This window comes from Poromitra crassiceps, assembly GCF_964638095.1.
Source record: "Poromitra crassiceps genome assembly, chromosome: 16".
Taxonomy (NCBI): Eukaryota; Metazoa; Chordata; class Actinopteri; order Beryciformes; family Melamphaidae; genus Poromitra; species Poromitra crassiceps.
Genome location: NC_139645.1, coordinates 33,074,865 through 33,089,143, shown reverse-complemented (window position 1 = coordinate 33,089,143; position 14,279 = coordinate 33,074,865). Strand labels below are relative to the sequence as shown.

The window sequence follows — 14,279 nt, the reverse complement described above, 5'->3', positions numbered from 1 at the left end:
TCAGGTGCGTCGGAGCATCAGATGAGTTGAGAAAGGAGAATCCCGCACACTGACTTCACTTCAGACTTTTATTTAGCAACGTTTCGGTCACAACAAGACCTTCATCTGGCAAAAGTTGACTTTTGGAACCTAAATGCATTTGTTTTTACGCGATTTTCAGAAAAAGCTTCAAAAGGCATAAAAGTATAACATTTGTGAAGATTATCCTGCTGAACCAAAATTCGGGCTCCCATAAACCTTTGTTAACCACAGACCTTATTTGAATCCCCATTCTAAAACCCCATAGACTTTTCCACTGACGAACCAAAATGGCGGCGATTTCTAGTTAAGCCTACAAAAATACGCCATCCCTGCGGTACTCTATTAAAGATGGCTCCTTGTATATATTTTCTTGATGTCTGTAGAAGAGCAGCGACTTGAGACGTCACATGTGGGATGTTTAATAAAATTAACCAAAGGGAGTGACAGTGTGCTGACCTTTTCTTTGCCTTTTAATGTTGGACATCTTGACCATTGATTATAGCGCCCCCATCAGGATCATTGGGGAATACTGCAGGAATAATTGCATTATTGACAGATTGTGTGTGTGTGTGTGTGTGTGTGTGTGTGTGTGTGTGCGTGCGTGCGTGCGTGCGTGTGTGTGTGTAGGGGGTATCATAGCATAACGTTGCTGTTTATTTTGCCTGGCGTTAATCTACGGCTCATCTGTGTTCACATCTCTCTTCAGGGTGATGGCGCATTGCTCACAGTTTAGTGATATAGCATTTAGCATTCACATGATACTTTAGGCTAATGGATCGGATCGGATTGTACTTTTCTTCCCCTCCGATATCGATCCAGTGCTTTTGGGCAGATCGGCTCCGATACCGAGTATCAGATCGGCCCAACGATCCCTATTCATAACTCCTATAACCTCAGTTCCAACACTTGGCTACATTTGAAGCTACCAACTGCGGACTGAGGCTGGAACATATTTTACTTTGGTCTTTGGTCTCTGAACGACCTGCAGACTTGTCTGAAATTAGTCTCCCTCATGTCTTTGTCCAGTTTTAAACAAAACATCTGAAATCCTTCCCTCAAGCTGCTCTTGTCACAATGCATAACTTATTTTGCCATGTTCTTTCTTTCTTATGTATTTTGTTGTGTTCTTGTGACTATTGTGAAATGACAGTTTGTGCTTTGTGACTGTGGTTGTTGCGGCTTGACAGTTGTTTGGAACAACACCTTTGGTACTCCGTTGCGTGTCATCCCTTCTGCCACTTGAGATTTGCAGACGGCCTTCATTGCAATTCTAGAATATACAGTTATTACATGCCAACGTTGCTGCCTTCTTGGCCAGGTCAGAGAGATTTTATATCTAAATGTTTTTTTTATCTGGTTAAATAAAGGTTAAATAAATAAATAAAATAAGCTTAATCAAAGAGTAAAGTTTTAAGTCTACTCTTAAATGTTGAGACTGAGGGTGCCTCCGGGACCGAGACTGGAAGATGGTTCCAAAGAAGAGGAGCCTGGTAGCTCCCATTCTACTTCTCAGAACTCTATGAACCATGAGTAGGCCTGCCTGCATGGGAGCACAGTGCTCTATTAGAGTAATATGATGGTGCCTGACCATTAAGGGCCTTGTAGGTGAGGAGAAGGATTTTAAATTATATTCTGGATTTTACAGGGAGCCGGTGCAGGAGTACAGTATGGAGAAATATGATCTCTTTTTATAGATGTTATCAGAACACATGCAGCAGCATTCTGGATCAGCTGGAGCCATCTACCCTAAGAAGCATAGGCAGATTACAAGACATTCTTTATTTACATTTTCCATTTACTGAACTTACATCGATTAGAAGAGAGATGCTTATATAAAAAACAACTTGAGTCAGGTGATGTTTGCATGTGAGTGTGAGAGAGAGAGAGCCTGACAGGCAGGAAACAGTGAGCAAGAGAGTTCTGTTAAACAGGATGAGGTTAGGCGTTATCACACCTTCCTGTGTCACAGCTCAGAGAAATGTTGCTTCATAGAAGCATGGGCAGGGTGGCATTTCATATAAATCTCCTCCCACCCCCCACCCCCCTGCCCTACCACAATGCACCAAGTAAAGACACGATATTATAGGTCGAATAATATGAACGACTAAATGTAAAGTTATTGACAGCATCAGCATGTCTGATGAGCTCTGGTTTAAAGCCTTGTGCTCTTGAGCCTCTGGGCCAGTGCCCGGTTGGTCTGTGCAGTAATCCATCCATGGGTAGAAGAACAACAATTTAGGATAAATGACCAAATCAACTTAAAGAGCTGAAGTGACATCTCAGTGTCTGTGATGACGTATCCGAGTGAAAATAAACATCGCTTTGACTGGAACAGGGTCGTGATGCGGGATGATTTGATTCAACTGTTCTGGGGACTGGAGTTCACGTTGGCCAATATTGGCGCTTGTATGTTGTGTTCTGCCTCCAAATGAGTGGGAGTGGGATCCGCATAGAACCGGGCTGCTTCCGTGCGAAGTCTGCGAACACTCCAATGAAGATTGATTGACAGCTGTCATGTCATGATATAATCATACTCTCTACAGTCTACCCGGGAGACTGTAGACAGTAGACAGTTATGAATGAAATCCTGAAAGATTTTGATGTGAAAAAGTGTGAAAAACTAAAGAAATTTGATCTTTTTTTGCATACATTATGAAATAGGTGCACTGAATAGCTACCCAGTCAGGGATGTGATCTAAAATTAAATAGTCATTTTCAGTTCGTCTTAAAAAAAGACGTGGACAGATAAACGCTCGTGAAGCGTTCCCAGTGGCGTTTGCAGCCGTGTGGAGGATGGAACAAAACCTGAGTGGAACCGGACCGCCTTGCAGCCGTCCGGTCAGGCCTGGCGCACTCTGAATAGGCCTGGTTTTCAAAAGCGCAAAGCGCTAAATGTACGCCAGGTCGGAAGATAGCAGTACGCCGGTATTTAGTGCCGACACGCCCACTCTGGCCCATTCTGGGACTGCGCCACGCCCATTCGGCCTAAAGCGCATTTGGCAGCGTAAAGCCATATTGATATCGTCCCAAAACAGGCGCAAGGCACGTTTTTTTGCGTTTAAGGCCCGTTTTAGTGCCGAAGGCTTGTGGGAGAATAGGGCCCCATGTCTTTGTCCAGTTTTAAACAAAACATCTGAAATCCTTCCCTCAAGCTGCTCTTGTCACAATGCATAACTTATTTTGTCATGTTCTTTCTTTCTTATGTATTTTGTTGTGTTCTTGTGACTATTGTGAAATGACAGTTTGTGCTTTGTGACTGTGGTTGTTGCGGCTTGACAGTTGTTTGGAACAACACCTTTGGTACTCCGTTGCGTGTCATCCCTTCTGCCACTTGAAATTTGCAGACAGCCTTCATTGCAATTCTAGAATATACAGTTCTTACATGCCAATGTTGCTGCCTTCTTGGCCAGGTCAGAGAGATTTTATATATAAATGTTTTTTTTATCTCGTTAAATAAATAAATAAAATAAGCTTAATCAAAGAGTAAAGTTTTAAGTCTACTCTTAAATGTTGAGACTGAGGGTGTCTTGCCTCTGAGACCGAGACTGGAAGATGGTTCCAAAGAAGAGGAGCCTGGTTGTACTTCTCAGAACTCTATGAACCACGAGTAGGCCTGCCTGCATGGGAGCACAGTGATCTATTCGGGTAATATGATACTATGAGCTCCTTAAGATATGATGTTGCCTGACCATTAAGGGCCTTGTAGGTGAGGAGAAGGATTTTAAATTATATTCTGGATTTTACAGGGAGCCAGTGCAGGAGTACAGTATGGAGAAATATGGTCTCTTTTCCTAGATGTTATCAGAACACATGCAGCAGCATTCTGGATCAGCTGGAGCCATCTAGCCTAAGAAGCATAGGCAGATTACAAGACATTCTTTATTTACTCATTTACTGAACTTACATCGATTAGAAGAGAGATGCTTATATAAAAAACAACTTGAGTCATGTGATGTTTGCATGTGAGTGTGAGAGAGAGAGAGCCTGACAGGCAGGAAACAGCTGTGAGCATGCACTGAGAAACCGACAGCTCTGTTAAACAGGATGAGGTTTGGTAGAACAAGAGGTGTTATCACACCTCCCTGTGTCACAGCTCAGAGAAATGTTGCTTCATAGAAGCATGGGCGGGGGGGCATTTCCAAGAAGTCCCCCCCTCCCCACCCCTACCACAATGCACCAAGTAACGACACTCTTATAGGCGATATGATATGAAGGACTAAATGTAAAGTTATTGACAGCATCAGCATGTCTGATGAGCCCTGGTTTAAAGCCCTGTGCTCTTGGTTGGTCCGTTCAGTAATCCATCCATGGGTAGAAGAACAACAATTTAGGATAAATGACCAAATCAACTTAAAGAGCTGAAGTGACATCTCAGTGTCTGTGATGACGTATCCGAGTGAAAATAAACATCGCTTTGACTGGAACAGGGTCGTGATGCGCGATGATTTGATTCAACTGTTCTGGGGACTGGAGTTCACGTTGGCCAATATTGGCGCTTGTTGTGTTCTGCCTCCAAATGAGTGGGAGTGGGATCCGCATAGAACCGGGCTGCTTCCATGCGAAGTCTGCAAACACTCCAATGAAGATTGATTGACAGCTGTCATGTCATGATATAATCATACTCTCTACAGTCTACCCGGGAGACTGTAGACAGTAGACAGTTATGAATGAAATCCTGAAAGATTTTGATGTGAAAAAGTGTGAAAAACTAAAGAAATTAGATTTTTGTGATCTTTTTTTGCATACATTATTAAATAGGTGCACTGAATACCCAGCCAGGGATGTGATCTAAAATAAAATAGTAATTTTCAGTTCGTCTTAAAAAAATGTGGACAGAAGAAATGCTCGTGAAGCATTCCCAGTGGCGTTTGCAGCCGTGTGGAGGATGGAACAAAACCCGAGGGGAACCGGACCGCCTTGCAGCCGCTCTCAGTGGGTCCCAGGTGTCCGGTCAGGCCACCCACAGGGAAATGCAGACTGGCGAGAGCGGAACAGGTGAGCAGGAGCCCCTGGAATCCCTTCAAGGACCCCTGATGGTCACCGGACCCCACGTTGAGAACCACATTGATATTTGTGTCACAACTTCAGCTTTGACACTCAGGGACATGGTGAAGGTTATTGGAGGGTACTTCTAAAATGTGTTGTGCGTCGGGCTCATGTGAAGGCCAAACAATGCATGGTCATGACAGGGAGGTGTTTGACATTGCAGTATTTCAGCTTTCAAAGGCACATACCCTTAATCTGGCTTCCACCCGCAGACACAGCCAATCGTGCACGTATGGACACCTGAGCAAGTCGGAGGTAGGATGGGGGCGCGAACCTGCGACCCTCGTGTTGGTGGGCAGGGACTCTACCGCTACACTACCTGGACTCCCCCGGCCAACGGATTTCAAAGCTGATGCCTCCATTGGAAACATGGGGAAAATGTAGCCACAGGGCCGGACCCATCTCAATCCGGCCCCCAATGTCCTCAAAGAAAAACAAAACAACCCCCAAAAACTCGATAAAATGCAGAATTATGTTAGTAAATCTCATCTGCTACAGCCATTGGATTTGTATCACTATTATATCGGGAGATTAACGAGAAAATACCAATAACAGCGGGGGAGAGGGTTAAAAATATGGAGACTCCGGCTTGTTGGCATGTATGATGTCCCTTCGTTTACTTTATGTGACACTATGGCCCTCTGGAAAAAATGTTGCCCACCCCTCAAGGGTCAAATGTTTTTGACCACACAGTGGTGTTTTTAGCCTGGCAAACGTGGTAATAGCCAGCAGGCATTGGGGCTTAGCTAAAATTGGATAAAATCCAGCTAGCTAGCTAGTTAACATGCCAGCTCATCCTCAGTCAGAATCAAATTGTCTTTATATTCTAACTAGAACGACCGCACCGTGGATTTATGCCTCCGCCATTAGTTCATTCTTGAGTCCAAATCGCCATTTGAGGCACATTGGAAGAAATTCCACCAAGGCGCTCCTGAGATGTTGCGTTACAGAGCTTGGAAATTGTGTAATCAGTTTATCCTTGAGTGCAAGTCGATGTTTGAGCCAAATCAGAAGAAATTCCATAAAGCCATTCTTGAGATATCGCGTTAACAAACTTGGGAATGGCGTTCGTGAGGTCACAGTGACCTTGAATTTTGACCTTTGATCATCAAAATTAAATCCGTTCATCCTTGCGCCCAAGTTGATGTTTGAGCCAAATTGGAAGAAATTCCATCAAGTCGTTCTTGAGATATTGCTTCAACGAACTTGGGAATGGCATTCATGAGGTCACAGTGACCTTGACCTTTGACCATGAAAATCTAATCTGTTCATCCTTGAGTCCAAGTCAATGTTTGAGGCAAATTTGATGAAACTCCGTCAAGGCATTCCTGAGATATCACGTTAACTCATTCACTGCCAATATCTGACTGGCATTTTTGGCACAGGCCAAGTATTTCCATAATGTTTGGTCATCTTTCAAGACCCACAGTAAATTCTGTACTAGGACTACAGTGATGTCCAATACCTCGAAATGAAGATCTAAGTCTCTACTTTCACCCCCAAAAAGAAAGTTAGCTTTTAGCATGTTCTGTACTCTACTTATAACCCTTTTTATACACCCCATGTTCACCAAAAAAGCCTGTCTGGGAAGAGAAAAGGGAGAAAAAAGCATTTTTGTAAAAGGGCACAATCTCAGGCATAACTCACTCTCAATTCTTTTATTTTGAACTGTATTGACATCAGACATGTAAATATTATTCGTTAGGACACAAATGACAAAAAAAAAATATATATATATATATATATATATACACACATGAAGTGCTTTTTTTTTACATTCAACAATACAGTTTACTCGGTGTGAGTGTGCAGACAGACAGACAGACAGACAGACAGACACACCGACAGACAGACAGACAGACAGACAGACAGACACACACACACACACACACACACACACACACACACGATCCCCCTTTTAGATTTCTAACCCAACATAGGATAAGCAATAACCACGCCCTGTGGCGCTGGGATTGGCCAGGAGCAACACTGGAGGGCACGCAGCCCAGCGATTTCATGAACCAACTGAAGAGCTCTTGAGAAGGACAGCGGGCTGCTGTGAGTGCCTTCTGCCCGCTGCTGCCTAGCTGTTCCTGTGTTTATTTTTGATTTGTTCTGGTACACCGTCCTCGTCCATGTCTCCCTGTCATATCAACTCTACTATTTGATCGTTCCCGTTTTCCCCTCGGCTATTCAACACGTCCTCACCGCCCTCGCAAACTGATCGATCATTTCCTCATTCCTCCGATGATCAAACACATCTCTTGATTACTTTCTCCCGTTTTCTCCTGGCTGGCACAGAGGAAGGCGACTCCAGCTCGTGCAGCGCGCCGAGGGCGTTTCAATGGCGTTTCTCCTGTCTGCACAAGGAAGCGTTACCCGTTCTCTGCTTTTCCTCTTGCTCAATTTCAAAACAACAGCTGCGGTATGTGTTTGATCGCGTGCTGTCGGCTACCCTTTGAAGGCAGGGACCTGTGTCTGTGTCACAGGCTGGGCAAGTGTTTGCTGCAGGCGCTGCACCAATAAAAACAAAAACACGTCAAACACGTCCTTGGCGGGGAAGGCCATTGCTGATAACACGTCAAAGACGTCATTGGCGGTGAATGAGTTAACAAGCTTGAAAATGGCGTTCGAGAGGTCACAGTGACCTTGACCTTTGACCACCAAAATCTAATGAGTTCATACTTGAGTCCAAGTCGATGTTTGAGGCAAATTTGATGAAAATCCGTCAAGGCATTCTTCAGATATCGCGTTAACGAACATCGGACGGACAGACTTACGGACGGACAATCCAGATCCATAATCCATAATAAAAGTGGGTATGTCAACGTTATAGCCAGAACCTTCAAATAATGAAATGCAACAGATTGTAGTACAAAATATAACAATCTTTATTACAATCAAATAAATAGGCAACCCTAATGCATCAATATAAAAGGGAGAGATGTAGACAGTTGGAGGCAACCAGCTACATCAGGGCTTCCATAGAGGCAAAGTGACCGCCTACTTCTTGCTTCAGCACCGTACCAGAAATTTTCATCCAGCATTTATTTTCCCATAGACATTTCGTAAAATGCTTATAAAAAATAGTTTTACTTGTTCAAACCAAATGGTTCAGATATATTTAGAATCGAGAGAGTCCATAGAAGATTTCACTCGGACCAAAACTAAAAAACAACATTGAAAAAATATTTTCTTTAAACCCGCATTTTTTAAAAGTTTTGGTCCGAGTGAAATGTCATGTGGTCTCTCCAGTTTCTAAATATAGCTGAACCGTTTGGTTTGAACAAGTAAAACTATTTTTATAAGCAAATGTCTATGGGAAAATAAATGGAGGATGAAAATCTCTGGTACAGTGTTGAAGCAGGAAGTGACGTTCTACTTTGGCTCTCTGAGTAGGACCACTGCACACAGCCAACACATGGCTACACACTATATTAGGGCACACCACTCAACACGGCATGCTATCACCCTCTACAGTCAGGAGGCACTGCAAGTCATCAACCAAAGTAAGCACACAAGCACTGCATGACCATTACTAGACTAGCGGTCGTTTCGGCGGCAGCTAATGGGGATCCTTTCAAATAAACAAATAAACTGGATTAAAGTGAAATGGGAATGTCGCCTCTGTATTTAATTACCCCTCCAATCTGTTTCCCCCCCTGCCACCCTTACTAAAAGCTACAAATAGGCCTAAATGCACACATGAGAAAATAGATACAGGAACTTACAATATTTTATTTAAAAGTTAAACTTAACTCGCCCGCTTGGGTGCGACCCTCCCTGGGGTCGTCTGCGCTTTGGACGCCGTCCAGCTCCCCGGGGAAATGGCTTCGCTGGACGGCGTGAACAACAGCATACAGCAGAGTTGATCAATTGGATTCAGTCGTGTCAGCAGGACGTCCGACTGCAGTACATATGGGAGCTATGCAGGCTGCAGCATCGACACAATCTCTATAGGTCTCGTCCCTGGCTGGCTCCTCCTAGGCCACACATGGGCAAAATGTGGCCCCAGGGCCGGACCTGGCCCCTGGACCATCTCAATCCGGCTCCCCAACGTCCTCAAAGAAAAACAAAACAACCCCCAAAAACAAAAAAAAACAAGCTGGAAAATGGCGTTTGAGAGGTCACAGTGACCTTGACCTTTGACCTTTGACCACCAAAATCTAATCAGTTCATCCTTGAGTCCAAGTCGATGTTTGAGACAAGTTTGATTAAATTCCGTCAAGGCATTCCTGAGATATCGCATTAACAAGCTTGAAAATGGCGTTCGAGAGGTCACAGTGACCTTGACCTTTGACCACCAAAATCTAATCAGTTCATCCTTGAGTCCAAGTCGATGTTTGAGGCAAATTTGATGAAATTCCGTCCAGGCGTTCTTCAGATATCGCATTAACAAACATCGTACGGACGGACGTACGGACGGACAACCCGGATCCATAATGCCTCCGGCCTGGCTATCGCCGGCGGAGGCATAAAAAAAGAATTATTTTAATAAATCTCATCTGCTACAGCCATTGGATTTGTATCACTATTATATCGGGAGATTAACAAGAAATTACCAATCACAACGGGAGAGAGGGTTAAAAATAGGGAGGCAGGTATAATCTCCAATGTGTGGCCCTTGGCTTACTTCAGGTATGTCCAAAGTCCGGCCCGGGGGCCAGATGTGGCCCTTTGACCGATCTTAAGTGGCCCTCGACTTGTCTCTCAAAATATACTATGTGGCCCTCCTCCACACAGTATTGGTTAATCAAGCAAGTTCATTTCACATTTTTTCCATTCACCTAATGATGACAGCACTATCATACAGTTTGTAGACAAGCACCAAGTAGGAACAACACAGGCAGAACTAGTGTTTTCAGATGGTAAACAAAATCCTTAGAGTAGCCTACAATTGTATTGTATGTGCTTTTTATTTGTATAAGCCATATGATGTGAGAAGCAGCTGGCCGGCCCCCCGGTAATTTCACATTATCTAATCTGGTCCCCATTCAAAAAGGTTTGGACACCCCTGGCTTACTTGATGTCAGTAAGTCAGTATGGCCCTCTGGAAAACCCCTGTCCTAGGCCTACACAAGAACCCTTGGGGCCGCAGCTGCTATCTATCTTCGTCGCCGGCGGTCCTAGCTGACCGTGATCGACCCCTCCCCCCGAAAGCCTAGCAGAGGGCTGAGCTACAGCAGGTGCTCCAACCCTGAAATGTGAGTTGAATGTTCAGCGTCTTGATGCACTGTAACGTCTGAGATGATGAATGATATATTACAGAGGGATAGAATGTTATAGAGTTCATGTAGTAGAAATAGCTAGTGCTGAAAAAAAAAGAAATGTAAAAGAAGAAAACAAGATATCGTCCATATTGGCTAAATAGCTAATGCTGTGTAAAGTTTTTTTTGCAAAGTTTGCTGCTCATTTTCTTGCTGGTGCATTATGTGATTGCTGTTTCAGAGCAAAGTAATGGAATTAAATGGCACTGAAAGTGACAGAATTGTGTCCGTCTTATTTACATGCCAATATCCAGTTATAGTCACAGCGCCACCTACTGGCAACAACAAAAGTGGTGTGTAACTCGACTGTACAGGATCACGGTTGCTCCAAATGTCATATTTTGATGAGCATCCCAGCCAGAAGAGGCCGACTACCAATATTGAGTTGTAGGCATAGCACCACCTACTGGCCACATGAAATCAGCCATACAGTACTGTGGGCCAGAGGAACAGTACAGCCTCTGCTACACCGTCAGAAATATTTGCCAGAAAGTAGCAGAATTCAAACCTCAGATAAGTGAAAGTAAAGTACACATAAATCTGGTGTTTGAGTATCATACCACTGCCCCCCCCACGTGCTGTTGCCATGGCAACAAGGACAATCTCCCAAAATGTCGGCGTGTTCCTTTAACCATAATAACCAACCTTTGGAACATAATTCAACATTTTCAAATAATAACATTAACAATTTAAATATAGCAGCAAGCATGTAAAAAAGTGTATGAATGGGGGAAAGGGGAACGGGCACTGCACTAGTAATATAAATATTTCATGAGCAATATAACAGCCTAGTCTAGTAGGACAGGCTGATGTATAGGCCCCTGCCTGGTGGCCGGCGGGTGTTGGGTTTGTGGGTGGGGGGAGTGGCTTCCTGGCTCGGAGGAGGGGTGTTTGAACAGAATGGGACGGATAAAGAGTGGACTGGTCAGATGGAGAAACAAACGCTTTTTCCATCATTTTTTCGAGTCAGTTTCAGTCCAACAGGAAAACCATCACATCTTGTCACATGATGCAAATGATCACATGATGAAGAGCCAACACGGAGGAGAATATGAGAGGAGGAATCACTTCAAGAACACAGCTCATTTCCAATAGGATATATATTGATTTTCAGCAGAAAAAAAGTGGAAAAAGTGTTGAGTATCTCTTTAATATTTGTGGTAAAAAGCATCATCTGTATATTAAACCGCTCGGCTCAAGTCTTTTGGAAAAATTGAAAGAGCAAAGTCAAATGAGTGGCTGAAGCAGGAATTATGTTGTTTAAGTATTTGTGATGAATCCTTCTGTCTCTTTCACTCACTCACTCTCAGACACACACACAGAATTGTCAGCTTTTAGATCTCGCCAAAATTATTTACTTTAGTTATTTCTTCAAAATCCTCGGATCTATCTCGATATTTCCCAGCAGCTTGTTTTTTGACAGAGATGCTCACCAAGCAAGAGCAGCTGAAACATCCAAGACTCACAGGTGCAGCAGAATTAATAAAATGACTTTATAGAAAATTACCCAGGTTACATTTCATATTCAACTCTTGATATTTTAAGCCTTCAAAGTTCAATTGCTTTCAGACATTTACCCATAAAATCAAGTTTAGCTAATAGTCTCGCTGGAAGCCTCCCCTCCCTTCCGTGAGAGGAGTCTGGCAGCGCTGGTCCCCATTGTGGAATTGCGATGGGTGGTGCTTAGCGGCAGTGCCCTTGGAAAATAGCTTCCAACAATCCAAATCTTCGTCAAAACTTGCCATTTTCAGTGTGTAGCAACGAGCTAGCGTGTAGGTTTCTGGCGTTAGCTTGCTAACTAGTTAGCATTGTTGTTTTCATTGCTGCGGCAGGGGACATTTTCAGCGACACACAGGGAAGCCGTTCTGATTGACATGGTCGGAGCCAATGACAGAGCTTCTTGCATGCAGCCAGACTCCTCTCACGGGAGGGAGGGGAGGCTCGCCAGCGAGACTAAGCTAAATACAACCCAATACATCTTATGAAAATTAAGTTGACAATCATTTTTTTCATTTTGGAGAACAGCTTTGTTACACGTTGTGTAAACATAAACAGCAACTCAACAGTTTGGACTCGCTGTTCTCTGACTGCAGCAGATTATAGGACTCTGTCATCTTCATAGGAAGCTAAATAGAAAATCTCTTCAAATCAAACAGTCACAACACAAATAAAACTCTTGACATCTTAGTGCAGAAACATGAAGAGGCAGAGACACACCATGAAAATGGTCCAATGTAAAGATATGGAACATAATAGAATATGTACGATCCTTCTGGTTCTTCAGGGCTTGTTGGAGGTTTTGAGGAAACGTTGAGACTTCTGCCTCGACATCTGGTGCTGCTGCCGTGCCACCTGGGCGTCCGAGATCACCTCCTGCAGCTTCTACACACACACGCACGCACACACACACACACACACACACACGCACACACGCACACACGCGCGCGCACACACACACACACACACACACACACACACACACACACACACACACACACACACACACACACACACACACACACAAAGATTATATTCGGGCCATAAAAAACTCAGAAAGAAAGACCCTGACGACGGCACTAGCAGGAGGGTTTCCCACTTCTGTGGTTTCATCATGTAGCTGCAGGCTAGCGCTGAGCTCGTTAACTAGCATCTCGTTAACTAGCATCTACGCTGTGTCCTCATTAAAATGTTGTTTGTTTTGTTTTGTTTTTCTTCAGACGCATGCAAGTAGGCGGTGGTAGAAAGAGAAAAAAACACAGGGAGAATTGCAATTTTGCTTGTTTCGATTTCGATGATCGAAATTGGAACACCCATTTCGATCAATTTTCGATTTAGAATTGAAATGGTGACACCGCTAACGCACACACACCTGGGCAGCGGGGGGGTCTTTCAGATGGACGGTCCTCACTGGCTCCTGTCCGTCTCTCTTGGGGATTTTCAGTTTCTGTTGCTCCTGACAGAATAAAACAGCAAACAGAAATCAATAGAAACGCTGAAAAAGACAATTCTAATAAGACAAACTGACAGGATTGTTACAGAGAAGTTAAACTCTATGTGTCTGACAGACAGAGGCTTGGTGTGTCACTGCCCCATGTGAGTCACACACAGAACATTTTAGGTTTTGGCTGCTGCTAGCTAACATTGATGAACATATATGATCGGAGACAGAGTAATATCCGGTTATGGAATTATATTTATCACCACTTTGGCAGATGTGAAACATGCTGGGTTTGTTTGCTACATCAGTTAGCTAGCCAACTCACTAACATGATGAATTAATATAAAATGGCCATGGTAACATTAAAGCTATAGTTGGCTAGTGAGTCATCAGCCTGATTGCTATTCACGTGTAAGATGATTACATTTACCTTTCTAACTGAAGATACACATTAAGCTGTGGCAGTGAGCTAATGGCTAAAGGGGCGTCTGTGCCATTCAACATTTAGGCTCGCGCAGCACGACTCACATCTACAGCTGGGACAGTGACAGGGCACATGATGTGCAGCTCAGATCAGTGTGTATGGGTTTGTGTGTGTACCTTGCAGTAGATCTTCAGGTCAGACCCGCTCACAGCCGGAGGTCTGTAGAAGTTCTCAAACAGACACTCCCACTCCTTACTGAAATGTCCCACAAAGTCCATCTCCTTCACACACAGAACTCTCCTGTGGGACAGACAGAAAACAACAACAATAACAACAAAGTTATGACAGACAACAATAAAAACAACAACACTTCAACAGCAAACCAGCCCAAAACTCAAGGGTTCATGGGTCGACGCCTAGACGGAGATATAAAATAGTTCTGTGGAAGATCTCGAGGGTGATCTGACACAGGAGCAGGGTGGTGAACCGGTGGAGATGTACTGAGGGAATGTGGATTCCGAAGGAATATAATTCACAATCCACTGAGCAGTTTTAGAACCATCTCATGGCTCTGGGCGGAGGG

At 43.9% G+C, this 14,279-nt stretch overlaps 2 protein-coding genes across 2 annotated transcripts in view; both read right to left on the bottom strand.

Moving 5' to 3' along the window:
* Positions 1-14,279, bottom strand: part of LOC310791599 (protein NLRC3-like) — a gene marked incomplete at both ends in the record, with an annotated part of 346,801 nt that overhangs the window by 143,113 nt on the left and 189,409 nt on the right. The gene's annotated exons all lie outside the window — the stretch shown is intronic.
* The window catches only part of LOC310791344 (intermembrane lipid transfer protein VPS13C-like), a gene marked incomplete at its 5' end in the record, with an annotated part of 155,361 nt that continues 152,890 nt past the window's right edge, over positions 11,809-14,279 (bottom strand). Inside the window, 3 exons of the mRNA XM_083653030.1 lie at positions 11,809-12,716; positions 13,204-13,287; positions 13,873-13,996. Of these exons, the coding sequence (XP_083509156.1) occupies positions 12,615-12,716; positions 13,204-13,287; positions 13,873-13,996 (310 nt within the window). The 3' untranslated portion in view covers positions 11,809-12,614. The remainder of the gene's footprint in view (positions 12,717-13,203; positions 13,288-13,872; positions 13,997-14,279) is intronic.